The sequence below is a fragment of the Bison bison genome, unplaced genomic scaffold, assembly GCF_000754665.1.
Source record: "Bison bison bison isolate TAMUID 2011002044 unplaced genomic scaffold, Bison_UMD1.0 scf7180017864538, whole genome shotgun sequence".
Taxonomy (NCBI): Eukaryota; Metazoa; Chordata; class Mammalia; order Artiodactyla; family Bovidae; genus Bison; species Bison bison.
Genome location: NW_011495086.1, coordinates 7,012,762 through 7,029,417, shown reverse-complemented (window position 1 = coordinate 7,029,417; position 16,656 = coordinate 7,012,762). Strand labels below are relative to the sequence as shown.

General features: G+C 35.7%; 1 protein-coding gene across 2 annotated transcripts in view; it reads left to right on the top strand.

Moving 5' to 3' along the window:
- Window positions 1-16,656, top strand: part of CDH10 (cadherin 10, type 2 (T2-cadherin)) — a 188,685-nt gene that overhangs the window by 166,744 nt on the left and 5,285 nt on the right. For both annotated transcript variants that reach the window (XM_010832136.1, XM_010832135.1), the window contains exons 8-11: window positions 73-209; window positions 5,517-5,638; window positions 10,215-10,323; window positions 13,652-13,903. In XM_010832136.1, coding sequence (XP_010830438.1) covers window positions 73-209; window positions 5,517-5,638; window positions 10,215-10,323; window positions 13,652-13,903 — 620 coding nt within the window. The remainder of the gene's footprint in view (window positions 1-72; window positions 210-5,516; window positions 5,639-10,214; window positions 10,324-13,651; window positions 13,904-16,656) is intronic.

Genomic DNA, 16,656 nt, shown 5'->3' with positions numbered 1-16,656 from the left:
TACATTTCACCATTTTCTCTTGCAAGCCATCAATAATACTGCCATGTATTTTTCTCTGCCTTCTATGTTCAGATTTTCCTTGGATCGCCACACTGACCTTGACAGGATCTTTAACATACATTCTGGAAATGGATCCCTTTATACATCAAAGCCACTTGACCGTGAACTATCTCAGTGGCACAATCTTACTGTTATAGCTGCTGAAATCAGTAAGATGAATTTTATGTATATCATATTTAGCATAATTTTAGGTTTTATTTTATATTAAGAATAATTCCATCTCATTGCACAAATGAATTGTAATTTTAATCTAAGGTTTGAAAAGGCTCCTTAACACCTATAATTTTTTTAATAGTTTCTATATATACTGAGAAATAGCTGTGGGCATCCACAGATCTACATTTAGTATTAACTAATAAAAATGATCTAGAATTAGAAACTAAAGATATTCTCTTTGGGAGAAAGGGAAATGCATTAAATTCATCACATGGACACAATGAATTAAAATTTATGTTGAAATGCTGGAAGTCCATTTTTTAACATTAAACACAGAGATAGATATGATTACTTCTTTTTAACAGGTGAAGAAACAAAGGTATCCATAATAATAGCTAACATTAAGCACTCTAAACAGGTATTCTAAGAAATTTAAATCAATTTTTTCTTCCTAATATTTGTATTGACCTTATTTAACAAAGTATGAAGTAAGACTCCAGGGATTTTAGTAACTTATCCAAAGTCACAATGCCAGAAGTAATAAAACTGGGATTTGAAACTAGTCATTCTGTTTTTAGATCTAATACTTAATTCTATACTTAATTTATAAAAGTTCACCCAACTAGTATCAGACAGAGCCAGCATTCAATGTCATGCATGCATGCTAAGTCACTTCAGCTGTGTCCAGCTCTCTGTGACCTTATGGACTGTTGCCCACCAGTCTCCTCTGTCCATGGGAAGCTCCAGACAAAAATACTGGAGTGGGTTGCTATGCTCTCCTCCAGGGGATCCTGACAGCACAGGAACAGAGCCCATGCATCTCTTGTGTTCCTTGCACTGGCAGACAGGTTCTTTACTCTAGCACCACCTAGGAGGCCCATTCAAAGTCTTATTTGTCTCCAATTGCAAATGTTCTTACCCATATACAGGACTGGGATACTTAATCTTTAGAGCTCATTGTAAAATGAAAATCTCAGGCCTCATGTTAAAATATGATGAAGAAATTTAAGATGGCAACAGCAGAGCATTAAATAAAGGTGGGGCCTTCTGAATGTGAGGCCCTGCTCCATTGCACATGCCCCTGAAGCAAGCCCTGTCCACACATGCAAACCTGTTTATGGTTTCTGATTCCTGTATTATGATATGTGCATGGAATACAGCAACTCTGTCTTACATAGAAGCATTAATGAGGGACTAAATCATGGGGTTTAAAAAAAAAAGACCATACATTTCATGCTGAAAAAGTAAGCTGAATCCACAAATACATATCAAGGTCAAGTTATTTGAAGTAATCATCCCAAGATTTGGAAGGCAGGGCACTGGATTTGAAATATCAAGCTCCAGAAGGATGGAGCTGGGCTAGGTTGACCATCAGCAATGAACTTAATGCCTCAAGAGAAAGTACTAGACTTAATTTTTTTCTTACATCTGGCTCTGAAATATAGATGAATTCTACCATCCAAACGATCCAGTTTTTCCATAATGAAATATAAATGGCTGTACCTCTCAGAGTGAACTGAAGAATTTTTGAGGTTTTCTTAAGGAAAGATTTTATTTCTGTATCTGTATCCATATCACAATGTTAAATATGCCTGACAGGCTCCAGTCTGATTATTCCAAAATCACGATTGTTTGTGCTCTCTGCTCTAGTCAAGCCCCTTATTCAAGCCTAATGAGCTAGGAATTGCATTTTCCGTTTCAGATACTTTGAGAAATTTAACTTCTAAAGCTAGTTGAAATAATTACAATTCTGTAAAAAGCTAAGTCAATTATGTTCTTCGTTTTAAGAACTAAACCTACTTTCTGCTCTTAAATAAAACCAGTCTATGGAGTAACTGCTGGAAATGCCTACCTGCCAAACCACACACAGTGAGGGGCCCATCACGCTGTTCCGATTATTAAATGGAATGAGGGTGAGAGGGAAAACAGCATATAGGGCATGGTTTTTGCTAGATTTTGAACACTAAGTGTGCCATTCATCCAGAACAGTGCAGAATGACCTAAAAATGTACATCTTATCAATGTTTTTCCAGATCCTGCCTCTAACAGTTTAATTTTACATTCCTTAGCAGTGTATCATATCATATGGCAAGTTCTATTCTAGGCAGTCATTTAGTGCATTATACCATGGAGTAATTTATTCTTCTTGGGGAAAAAAATTAAATGCTATGTGGAGAATATAAAATCTAAAACTAAGGTCACCATCAGGGATTGTAAAACACAGGGTTGTAGAAATCAATGAGTTCCTATAACCATATCAGAATTAAACTATAAGCATTGCAATACATTCTGAGAATAGCAGAGCAAAGTTTCTGACTAAGGGCTCCATTTTCTATACCTGCTTCCTTATTAGTGGAAACTCTTGCCCTAAGGAGGTACAAAAGATACTTCTTTCTAAAGCCTGGGATTTCTAGATGGCGATTTATATTTTCTTCTTCCTGGAGGTATAGAAAAGCCTGTGACTATGTGGCATGGTTTTGCCTTAGGACATAGATTTTAAGATCCTAGATTGCTCACAAGTTCTCGCTACACTAGAGTTTGCCGGACGGCCGAGAGGCTCAGGTGGTAAAAATAAGCCGGCTCCTATTTAGTATGATGCTTCCTGGGAAGGCTTTATATTTTTATTTATACATAAGCTGCCACATCTGCCAGTAAAAAGATTAGTGTAAGCACTGTTTTTTTTGAATAGATGACTCCAGGCCTGATGCCTTACAAAGCATGTTTATCCCTGTGGATTTAGCTTTTGATTTGAAGAGCCTTGAGTTATGTGTAAAGAGGCTGGAGAATCTCTGTATTGTGTTAGGGAAGGGACTGACAGTGCAATTTTTTTAGATGTGAAACTTTTCCGTCTTTCTTGGCTTCTGTGGCACAGTTAGAAAGTGAATTGCTACCAACAAAAGAGTTATTTTTATGTCAAGACTTTGTATTGAAAGAAAACATTTTGCTTATGTCCCCTAACTATAAAAGTAGGTTAAAGAGCACATTCTAGAAAATATGAATCATACCTCCCCACTCTTCCCCATAGCAACAAGTAACTCTGGGTAGTTGAGGATTCATTTATAGGTGAATCACTATGCCTCTGGGTATTAGCAAATGGTTTAGGAATAAGAGAGGTAGAAAAATAGTGGAAAAAATAGCATTTTTCTCTTTTTTCTCTTCTCTCCACTTTTCCCCAAAAGTATTCCTCCTGAGACCCACAGGAACTGTAAGAAAACTAGTTGACGTATTTTTATTGTGTAGATGCTTTGTATGGAGAAAGATAGATTAAGCTTTTAAACAATGTAAGGAAATGAAGAGCATATGACAGTGATAATAAAGACAATCTTAATAACATTAGTCAAAGTGTATTGAGAGTGAAAGTCACTCAGTCGTGTCCAACTCTTTGCAACCCCATGGACTATACAATCCATGGAATTCTCCAGGCCAGAATACTGGAATCTGTAGCTGTTCCCTTCTCTAGGGGATCTTCCCAACCCAGGAATCAACCCAGGGTCTCCTGCATAGCAGGTGGATTCTTTACCAACTGAGCTATCAAGGAAGCCCCCAATAACAATATGTATTAGTGTTGAGTGTTTACCAACAAACTGATACTTTGATAAGAAATTTTCTTGTATTCACTCACCTAGTTATTCAAATAACTTCATAAGATCAGAAGTTCTATTTTGATTCATGTTGAGTAAACTGAGGCATTAGAGAAAGAGTGTAAACCGGACAAAGTTAAACACTGAATGAATGGTGAACCTGGGAATCAAGTCTGACTCCAGAGTCTAAACTCTAATAACCACCTGACATACTAAGAAGTGAAAGCATGTAGCAGTAGATGGGCAAATATGAAATTAGAACCTGAGAGCTGAATATTTTGGGGTTAAGAAGGTTGAAGGAGGACTGAACAATAGTGTTAAAGAAGGGAAGTGTTTTAAATCTTCTCTTGAAAAGAGGAAAGAAAGGTAAATCCATTTCAAATGGATTTAGAATTCTGTCTGCCTCCCTGCCAAACAATTAGTTTTAGATGTTACTTTTTGAAACTGCTAATTTCATTATTTTAGTTACATTATAATTATATGAAGAAAAGGAAGGAGAAATAAATTATTTTGTGTTGTGAGGTACTCTGTGTTTGTACCTGAGAAAAATTTTTTAACCCTTGTATCTAAAAACTATTTAGATAAAATTAGAAATTCAAATAAATTTCACAAAGGGAAAATCGTTATTCATAACCCATGTAGATAGAGGCCATTTAATAAGATGATTACTATCCCCCAGCTCACCTACTTTTTTTTTTTTTGCTTTGCTTTATTTTTAGCTAATTACTCCTTTCTTCTTTTATATTGATCTTGAGTTTGATTTTGCCAGAGTTCACAAAGAACTTGAACTATATCCAGAGACTGAGATTTTGAGATCATGAAGGCTGATGACTATAATCTTAATTTAAGATGCCCAAACACTCTCAGGATATCAGTGCAAGTTCCTGGAAAAAACCTTAGAGGGGAAAATACAGTTACGATTAATATGAGTTTGTTACCCAAGGATAAGCTAAACAGACATGTTTTAAAATTACATTTTAAAATTTACAAAAAATGCATGTTTTTATGTGAAAACTTTGATGATCTTGATTTTGGCAAAAAAAAAAATAATGATTATTATACTACATGTAACTATTGAACTAATATTGTTATACAAATTTGAGCTTATATTGATGAAATGGTACAATTAACAATTTTATTAATGAAACATTTAAAATCTTGTGTTTCGTTGTAAATTTCCATTCAATTTGATAGTAGGTATATAGTAAAATTTCCAAAAGGATAGTTGACAGTAGCTGTTGAAATATATTTTAGTGATAAAAGTAGTCAGAAGGGTAGGTTGTAATTAACAACTACCACATAGAAGATGACCTCAGGCGAATTACTGATTTATCTAATACTACACTTTATCCAAAAAAAAAAAGGTATAAATTAAGAAATCTAATGATTTATAATAAAGATTTAATAAATATTTGTTCTTATGTTGTACATTTGGAGAGTGAAGACACAAATATTACATGAAATCAATTACACTAGATCGTGCTTTTAAGAAGATTTTTCAAAATATTAATAGTACTCTTGAGCCCAATAATAGCTGAATTCATGACTACTTAATTAGGCTCTGTAGTAATTTTCTTTATTGCATTTGTTCATTACAATAATATAATTAAGTTGATGCTTATTTGAACATGAGCCTTTAATATCTACAAGATGCTTATATAAAATAAATCTGGTGTAAAAATGTGTCTTCCTAAACAAACTTTTCCTCTCCTTTTTCAGACAATCCCAAAGAGATGACTCGAGTGGCTGTTTTCGTGAGAATTTTGGATGTTAATGACAATGCCCCACAATTTGCTGTGTTCTATGACACTTTTGTCTGTGAAAATGCCAGACCAGGACAGGTAAGCACCCATAGGATTTAAAAGCATAGGAAGATTTTTAACGGGCACTTCAAATATTTTTCTTTTCCTAATCTTTAGAGGAATGAGCAAACAGAGATAAAATCATTCATTCAAAGTCCCAGAAATATAATTAGAACAAACAAATAGCAAAGCCAAGTTAGTTAGTGAGTGTTAGTTGCTCAGTCGTGTCCTACTCTTTGAGATACCATGGACTGCAGCCCTCCAGGCTTATCTATCCATTGAATTCTCCAGGCAAGAATACTGGAGTGAATAGCCATTCCTGTCTCCAGGGGATCTTCCTGACCCAGGAATCGAACCTGAGTCTCCTGCATTGCAGGCAGATATGAAAACTAGCTGCAAAACTTAAGGTGTAAGAGGAAATAACTTTTTAACTTTCAAAAACAAAGACAAATGTATAAACAAAAGGGAAAAGAAATGCTGATGTGTCATTAGATAAATATTTGTAACTGCTTGCAAGACAGGAAATGAAAGTTGGGGAAAACACAAATACTTGAGATCATCAAAACATTCCATCACTCTTCCAACATATGCAAATACAATTTTGGAGCAGGGCAAAAGAACTCACTCCTAAGGCTTAGACTTGTGTTTCATCATTACAGCAACACATAAAGTCCTTAATGACTTGGTTTTCGTCCTTTAGAACATTCTTCCTATACCAGCTTTGTTTATAACTCTTCAAATCTTTTCCTCAGTGGGCTCATTCTGTTGTTTGAAAAGCGCCAGCCTGTATGGTTGAAAGAAATGCTCTTAATTGGTTTGAGTGCCGTTTTCACAGAAGGGAGCTGCATGTTATAAATAATAATTGGAAATCAAACGTGTTTTATTAAAGAAAGAGAAGCCATTACGAAACTGTATTGTGTTTAGACTTCGTTTGATGCTCTTTATAAACATCAATGTCATTGTTACATTTTTATGCAAATTATATTGTGTAATAAATTCTTCCTTCGGAAGATTCTAACAGGAATTCAATAGCCTGTCTATTGTCTGAAATGGTAAAATTGCTGCAATTGGATTCGTTTTTTTTAGTTGAAAATGTTATGGAAATGTTTAATTTGGAATATTTAAAGGACTTAGCTACTTCCGACCTACTTCTTCATGAAACAGTGTGCCCTAAAAATACCATTCCAAATAGTTCTGTGCTTGGCAGGCTCAGCATGATATAAGTTGAAGCCTTTTCTGTAGGAGATGAATTACCCACTTTGAAACTGCTGCATACATTGCTCCCTCTATGGTTATTCTATTTGATTTTCAAGAGCTATCTTTTCAGAGCATTTGAGTAATTATAAATATTCATTCCCAAATGTATTCAAAATACACAAAATAAGGGATTGTGTTTGTTTATTTTCCTTATGCCTTTTTTCTTTTTTTGAACCTATATCTAGCTCAGTAATTTCATATTCTTTGAACTTTTAAAAACAAGTTGGTATATTGAGGGAAAATAATCAAATCAAAGATGATGTTAATTTTAAAAAGTCGTCTATTTTGACAAACTTGACAGGAAGAATATGATTATTAATTTTTGTCTAATTGGCTGCATGTGCAAACCCCTCCCATATTAGTTACTTTTAATAAGACCAGCTTGTTAGATATCATTTTGGTCTCATAGGCAGAAACATGCTTGCTTGAACTAAACTCACTGACGGAATTCTAGGTTACGTCATCCTAGCAGGCAAAATCAAAATAGTTATTTGATAAAGTCTTTCCTTACTGAGCCTTTCTTGAAATTAATTTGTTAAGTCTGTCTTCCCTCCTTCCAGGGAAGTAGGAGCTTTGGGGAACTTCTGGATTTGCTTTAGTTATTTATATAGTAGTTCAGTCCACCCAGAACTTCTCTAAATTATGTGCTCTTTAAGAGCAGCATTTAATCAGTATGGAACATAATTCCATTCATTTGGGGTGTGGACACAGTGAGAGTATGTTTTGTGTGCTAAGTTGCTCAGTCATGTCTGACTCTTTGTGGTCTCATGGACTGTAGCCGCCATGCTCCTCTGTTCATGGAATTTTCCAGGTAAGAATACTGGAGTGGGTTACCACTTCCTACTCCAGGGGGTCTTCCCTACACAGGGTTCAAATCCACATCTCTTGCATTGGCAAGTGGATTCTTTATCACCTGGGACGCCCCAGTGAGACAGAAATAAAGCTAAGTGCCACCCCTCCTCCTTTCTTGGGGCTTCCCAGATGGTGCTAGTGCTAAAGAACCAACCTGCCAATGAAGGAAACATAAGAGACACGGGTTCAGTCCCTGATCTCTGGGTAGGGAAGATTCCCTGGGAGAAAGAAATGGCAACCCACTTCATTATTCTTGCCTGAAGAATCCCATGGGCAGAGGAACCTGGCAGGCTACAGTCCAAAGGGCTGCACAGAGTCAGACACAACAGAAGTGATTTAGCACGCACCACACTCTTTTCTTGTCTATTCTCCATCTGAAGGGTAGAAGACTTTCCCCCTGGGAAAAGGATGTAATTTACATGTATGAATAGTCCCTTCTTATGCTTGAACAATTGAAGGCAAAAGGAGAAGAAGAGGGCAGCAGAGGATGAGATGGTTGGATAGCATCACAGATTCAATGGCCATGAACTTGGGCAAACTCCAGGAGATAGTGAGGGACAGAGAGGTCTGGTGTGCTGCAGTGCATGAGTTCCCAGTCAGACACGACTTAGCGACTGGACAACAACAATTATTGAATGAGGCAACCAGACTCCTAATTTTTCCATTTCACAGTCAGAGGACCTTGGGAAAGGGCAGAAGAGAGGACTGGCTATTTCTCTTTCTTCCATTTTCTCTCAGGCATGACTTACTCTTTTAGTAAATAAAATATATTTTAATAATATTTAATATCATTGACTCAATAACATTAGTTTGAGCAAACTCTGAAAGATTGTATTAACTGCTTTATATATGTACCATCTTTTGTTTTTTATTAAATTGATAAGTCATTAGCCATAAATTCTTGCTTTATTTAATCTTAAATTACCACTAAAAAATCATAAAATGATGTTATATTTTTAAAGAAATATTTTGAATTATTTCAAGTTTTAAATTATTTTTCTGCTGCTGCTGCTGCTAAGTCACTTCAGTCATGGCCGACTCTCTACGACCCCATAGACGGCAGCCCACCAGGCTCCCCGTCCCTGGGATTCTCCAGGCGAGAACACTGGAGTGGGTTGCCATTTCCCTCTCCAATGCATGAAAGTGAAAAGTGAAAGTGAAGTCGCTCAGTTGTGTCCAACTCCCAGCTACCCCATGGACTGCAGCCCACCAGGCCCCTCCGTCCATGGGATTTTCCAGGCAAGAGTACTGGAGTGGGTTGCCATTTTCTGCTACTTATTTCTAAATGATAAATATTTCTCTTTGTTTGGTCCAGTTATATTTCTTGCATCACTTTGAAGTAAATAATTAGGGAGTACTTCCATTTTTATTTTTATAGAACAGTATAAGAGAAAAAATAATTTAATATGGAATAGTTAAAATAATTTATTTTTCTAATTATTTTACAGTTTTAAACTTCATTTCAGTTCACTCAGTCGTGTCTGACTCTTTGAGATTCCATGGACTGCAGCACACCAGGCTTTCCTGTCCATCCACCAACTCCCAGAGATTGAGTCCCTTTTTAATCAACAAAACACCAGTAACAAACATTTCCATCAAATATCCATGTAATATTAAATTAAGTTAATGCAGTAAAAAGTATATTCCTTTAAGAATCAATTTGACCATTTATATAAGCATTGACATATTTAACAACTTTGAAGCCTTCTTGAAAACATGCAAAAACACATAAAATGTTATTATACATATAAGTTGAAGAAAAATCTATATATATGCAACAATATATAGCTGTTATATATGTATAATATTAATTATTATACAATATGTTCAAAGTGTGATATGATCATTGTATGAGGTGTTATATTTTGTTACTAGTCTCTTATATTCTCTTATCCTAAAATAAATCAGAGCTAACCCTTATGAAATAACCATTCTCCATAGTATGTATATGTTGAATTAAAAAATATATAATTCTATTGAGAGTGCAAGTGAATGATTACTCTAAAATATATAATGTTTTTCTTTCCTTTATAAAGTTATGCATAATGATTCTATAAAATTTTCACATTCTTTGAATAGTTTTCACTTTATTTTTGATGAAGAAGGAAGCTATAATTATAACTTTCTAAATTTTCCTACATTAAATAACTCCTCTAGATAAATGTTTAAACATATATGAAATACCTACTTATCTCAAATGTTATATCTAAATTCTTAAAACTATAAAGAATACTATGTTATTGCTCATTATTTTAATTAAAAAATGAATAGTATTTAGGAGAAATTGACAGTGAGAAAAAAGAGACAGAAACAAAATCGAGAGAGTGAGAGTGTTGCTGTTGTGTAATAAAAGTATAGAATAACTGAAATAAAGGTGCATGCTTATAAGGAAGAAAATAATTGTCTTTAAAAAATGCTGGACAAATTGGATACTAAAAATTAAATATTATAAAGAAGATTCTAGCCATGGAAGCTTGATAAATGTACATTTTTTTCTCTTCTGCAGCTAATACAGACTATAAGTGCAGTAGACAAAGATGATCCTTTAGGTGGACAGAAATTTTTCTTCAGTTTAGCTGCTGTCAATCCAAACTTCACAGTACAAGACAACGAAGGTAAATTTTATAATGGTTCATTATGATTTAAGGTGACTTAACAAGAAATTTTCTCCAAGTTAACAGCTACATATACATGATATATTAATTTACAGATCTGTTTGCAAAGGTTTTTTTCATTAGATTTTTAATAAGATATTTTGCTAATTTCTTACATAACAGAGTTTACTTTGTTGAATTTTAAATAATAAAATACATGAAAGAAGACAGTATATGGTTATTAATGAAAACATTGGATCTTGCAAACTTCAGAAAGGCCAGAAATAATCAGTTCCTATAACAAAATAGTAAGCCACACAGGGAAATGAATGTCTTGGTGAGACTCTTGTGGAAACTTCAATGAGATTTAGCAACAACAGATTCACCATAGTCAAAAGGCCTAGAAGAGACAAAGAAAATAAAAGAAAAAAGCAGCCACATTAGCCTGTGAGGGAACTGAGAGCAAAAACAGTTGGCAAAGACGAGATACACTATTTTCCTATGTAACATATGAATTTTATACGTGATCAAAAATACTAAACATATTTATTGAATTCTTTTTTAAAAAAAAAAGCAGAAACAAAACAGGTATGCTTGTTTTAGACCTGCTATAGATATAATTATATATTCTTGCAAGAAATCTAATAATTACGTTGGCATATGTACAATACTTTCCATGTATGTATACTGGCAGAGCGAGGTTGCTATAGTACATCTGGTGGGCTTTCAGAAAGCAGTTTAGGATAATGGATAGTTTTACACTGAGCAACTACTCATTTTTAATATCATAGGATTTTTGCACAAATCAGTTGAAGGGATTGCATCAGTTGGTAACATCTGTTTACTAAATCTGAGCTTTTGAAATGTCTATGTTTTCTATCCCTCTGTGTGTGTTAGTCACTCAGTCGTGTTTGACTCTTTGAGACCCCATGGACTACTTTGTCTGCCAGGCTTCTCTGTCCATGGGATTCCCCAGGCAAGAATACTGAAGCCGGTTCCTACTCCCTTCTCCAGGGGATCTTCCTGACCCAGGAATGGAACCTGGGTCTCCTGCATTGCAGCCAGATTCTTTACTGCCTGAGTCATCAGGGAAGCCATTCTACTCCTTTGGACTCCTAAAATAATTGTGATTGGAAAAATTAACATAGAATTGGTAGATAAAATGCAAAATGCCCAATTACATCTGAATATCAGAAAAACAACACCCATAATTTAAATTTGCTGAATCTGGTAACTTATACATAGTATTGAGACGTGGCATTCTTTGTACTGAGTTGACAATATTGAACCTCTTTCTAATTGTATTTTAACTTGTATTATATTCTTGTTAAACTGAGCCCTGGATCTCAACAAGCCACTTCTCAATTTTAAAAAGGAATAGAGACTTGAAATAGTACTGTCTTATCACGGCATTTCACAGTTACTGGGGAAACAATTTAAGGCCAATCTTAATTAATTTTTGATAAATAGTACCATTTTCCTATATTAGGTATAGTTCCTGATCCTAAGGCTGAAGCCATATGAATACAAACCTGAACATAACTAGAATACCAGTAAAGTCTGATGAAATATTTGATCTAATCTTGCATAAATTCACTACTTTCTATTAATGGGTGAATTTTGAAAGAAATTCCAATGACAGACATGACCTTAAAGTTGATCTTCTTGAAAAAATACCCTTGCATTTATCTATAGCCTCATCTTAAAAATCTTTTAATTTTTCATTGTTTTAAAAATACATTTCCTGCCTCTGTGATACTACACTTGGTATCCCATGCTTAAGAATCCCTCACTTTGACTAATTTACAGATCAAAAGCTTTATTATATGATGATTTTTCTGAATACTTAATAAAATGATTTGTATAGAATGGTTAAACTGGAAGTCACTCAGTCGTGTTGGACTCTTTGTGACCCCCATGGACTGTACAGTCCATGGAATTCTCCAGGCCAGGATACTGGAGTGGGTAGCCTTTCCCTTCTCCAGGGGACCTTCCTAATCCAGGGATCGAAGCCAGGTCTCCCTCATCGCAGGTGGATTGTAAAACTTCTGTTGACTCTTTAACGTATCAAAGCTATTGTAGGTAAAATTAAGATTTTGATATTTTTGAAAAGTTAAAAAAGTCTAAGCAAGAAGATTATAAAAATACTCACATGCATATAAATGATTTATTTTAGTGTAGGTTTGTGAAAGGAAGAGCTGTATCCTAACACTTATTGGAAGAGAAGTCAAAATTGCAAAATTATTAGGGTTACAGTTGATTTATTAAATTTGCTTGTGCCCATCTGTTTTGCTAGTCTACTTTCCTAGCTTATGTAGTAATCTACTGATGTAGTAAGATTTAACTTCTTGCTAAAATTTTGGAAATGATTACTTTATGTTCAACCAGTATATTGCAAAAATATTTTCACCCCTCTTCTTTTACAATTTTGCTAACCTGCTTCTTTGATTTAGCAATTGCCGAACACTCCCTTACCTACACTGGCATCTTAAACAGCCCTGTGGGGTGGCTAAACAAGACACAGCACATTGGACAAAATGTGAAATTATCATCCATGTATATTTATTTTTCAGTATTTGTTATATAAAGCTAAAGAAATATTATTAACTCACAACCCAGATTTGAGGATACTGGATAAGTTATCAGATAAAGGACATATCAGTAGCAATGTACTAGGTAGTAGAGGCTAGATTAAGTCCCTACTTCTTTCAGTATGTCTGTCAGGTACTCTTACATTAGTGTCTTCCACCAGCTATTTAAATTATGCACTAAATTAATTTTAATGGGTGGAAATCTAAAAAAAATAAGTAATTAGCTCACTGTTCTTCATATATTGGGACTTTTGAAAGTTTTTGACTGTTTTATTGATTCTAAAAGTGCTACTACCTAATATTTTTCTTCATGAATATTAAGATTAATGTGTGTTTTGTGTGTGGACACATACATTTGTAAACAAAAACCATTTATTATGATTTTTTCTTTGGTATGCATAATATTTTATGTTTTTTGAAAACTGAAAAATCTTATGCTACCATCTTTATAGTCTTGATAAATAATCCGCTTATAAAAATCCACCATTTTGAACACGTGTGAGAATTAGTTAAAAGTTTAGTAAGTAATCATGCTATTAGATTCCTCAAACTATCTTATTTATTTTATGTATATTGCCTTGACTCCTCAAGCTAGCTTATTTATCTTATCTATATCCAAATGCCATGTATACATTTGATAACAATTTTGTGTTTTAAAAAGACACCTTTTTATCATATTTATGTGTTAAACCATGGTGATGAAGATGAGACAAATCCATTGTCCCCAGCTAATTTTAACTCGTTAAAATTTATTTTAGATAATACTGCCAGAATTTTAACCAGAAAAAATGGATTCAATAGACATGAAATAAGCACTTATCTCTTGCCCGTGGTGATTTCGGACAACGATTACCCGATTCAGAGCAGCACGGGCACGCTCACCATCCGAGTGTGTGCTTGCGACAGCCAAGGCAACATGCAGTCCTGCAGCGCCGAGGCCCTGCTCCTGCCTGCCGGGCTCAGCACAGGGGCTCTGATCGCCATTCTCCTCTGCATCATCATTCTGTTGGGTAAGAAAGGGTAGGGAAAGTGTGCTTATTTCCTAGATGGCTTACTTCACTGTGTTTGTAAGAAATGTTTCTATTAAAATTGCTGTTGTTTAGTTGCTAAGTCCGGTGATGGACAGGGAGGCCTGGCGTGCCCCAACTCATGGGGTCGCGAAGAGTTGGACACGACTGAGCGACTGAACTGAACTGAAGTTCCCCTTGGTTGGGGGAAATAACCAAGATGGAACACCTCTAAAGCTTTTGTAGTGAAGAAAGTAAAAGTGGTATGGTCTCAGTTGTGTCTGACTCTTTGTGACCCTATGGAATGTAGCCCGCCAGGCTCCTCTGTCCATGAAATTTCCCAGGCAAGAATACTGGAGTGGGGTGCCATTTCCTTCTCCAGGGGATCTTCCCAATCCAGGGGTCGAACCCTGGTCTTTCACGCTGCAGGCAGATTCTTTGCTGCTGAGCCACCAGGGAAGCCCGTCTATTAAAATATTTCCCCCCAAATAAATCCCCCCACCCCCCGCCCCGAATGTAAGTTAGATATCCATTAACCAGGATTGTTGTTTATATTAAAATACATCTGATCAGATAGAGTCATGACCTGTCTTTCTTAAATAATGAAACTGAAAGTTGGAGATATTTAAAACATTTTGCAAGATTTATGAGTGGCTAAGCCAAGGCCAGACAACTCACTGTTGTCATTGTGTACATAGTTTTTCAGTAAAGTATATTTCTACTTTTTTTCTCATTATAGCTGGATGAAGGCCTCACTATGACACCTCTTTACTGTTTAATGTTAACAAAACCCTTTATCTGGTTCACTTGTCCCTAAAACAATAGTTGATTCTATAACCCAGAGCAAATTGCTTTATAACTGCTTTTGAATTAAAAATCAGATTGCTTACTCTCTAGTTGCATTATCTTAAAACTATTGTGAGTATTCCTGTGACCCTAATCAAAAAACATTGTACCTGACATTTTAAGAACCAGTGAAATGAACTGGGATTTTGAAGCCAGTCTTAGTAAGTTTAATTATCCTCATTATTAGAAACTTTTGTATTGCATAAGATCATTTAGTTGATAACAAGCTGTCTGAGGTTTTAAATCATTAGATCACAAGTATATATGTGGGCACAAATTATGAATTTAGCCAAAATAAAAGGTCATATTTCCTCAAAAACTTGTAGAATAAACAGTTTCTTTTTCTTGGTGGTGGCCTATTTATTTTTTAATCACTTTGAAGGTCAAGAACAGTTGTCAATGGATTAAAACTTTCATTTTTGTTGCATTTAAAAAAGCCCCTTGTTTGCTCTCTTAGACCAGCTTGAGGGCTAGAAGTCTTACAGTTCTAAGTTAATAAAAGAGAAAAACATAACTTAATGCTACTTTACATAATAATATAATTGCCTTCGTTCAGGCTGCTACACCAGAATGCCTTAGACTGGTAGCTTGAACCACAGAAATTTCGCAGTCTGGAGACAGGGAAGTTCAAGATCGAGTCCAAGATTTTATGTTTGGTGAGGGCATGCTTCCTCTTTCATGAATGGCTGTCTCATCTTATATCCTCACGGGGAAGACAGAATCATCTCTATCGTGCCTCATTTGTTCTTTTAAGTTTTAAAATTTCATTTATTTATTTTTAAAATTACTTCATTTATTTATCTTATTTTTGATTGTGCTGGGTCTTCCCTCATTGCTGCATGGAGACTTTCTCTAGTTGCAGAAGTGGAGGCTGCTCTCTAACTGTGGTGTTTGGGCTTTGCATTGCGGTGGCTTTCATTGCAGAGCATAGGCTCTAGGGAGAGCAGGTTCATTAGCTGTGGTACACACACCTAATTGCTCCATGGTATGTGGAATCCTCCCAGATCAGGAACCGAATTCATTTCCCTTGCATTGGCAGGCAGATTCCCATTCACTAAACCACCGGGGAAATCCTTGTGTCTCTTTTTATAAGAACACTAATCACACTCACTCATGAGTATTCTACCTCCATGACCTACCTCCCTCCCAAAGACTGCACCTCTATGTACCATCACATTGGGAATATATTTAGGCTTTAAGATATGAATTTGTAGGTGACATATTAAGTCCCTGATAGCTCAGTTGGTAAAGAATCCACCTGCAATGCAGGAGATCCTGCTTCAGTCCCTGGGTTGGGAAGATCCCCTGGAGAAAGGAAAGTCTACCCACTCTAGTATTCTGGCCTAGAGAATCCTATGGACTGTATATTTGCAAAGAGTTGGACATAACTGAACGACTTTTACTTCATTTCACTTCATTAAGTCTCAGTTCAGTCACTCAATTATGTCTGACTCTTTGCGACATATGTATTGCAGCACGCCAGGCCTCCCTGTCCATCACCAACTCCCGGAGTTCAAGCCAACTCATGTTCATCGAGTCGGTGATGCCATCTAGCCATCTCATCCTCTGTCGTCCCATTCTCCTCCTGCCCCCAATCCCTCCCAGCATCAGTCTTTTCCAATGACTCAACTCTTCCCATGAGGTGGCCAAAGTACTGGAGTTTCAGCTTAATCATTCCTTCCAAAGAACACCCAGGACTGATCTCCTTTAGAATGGACTGGTTGAATCTCCCTGCAGTCCAAGGGACTCTCAAGAGTCTTCTCCAACACCACAGTTCAAAAGCATCAATTCCTCGGTGCTCAGCTTTCTTCACAGTCCAACTCTCACATCCATACATGACCACTGGAAGAACCATAGCCTTGACTAGACGGACCTTTGTTGGCAAAGTAATGTCTCTGCTTTTGAACATG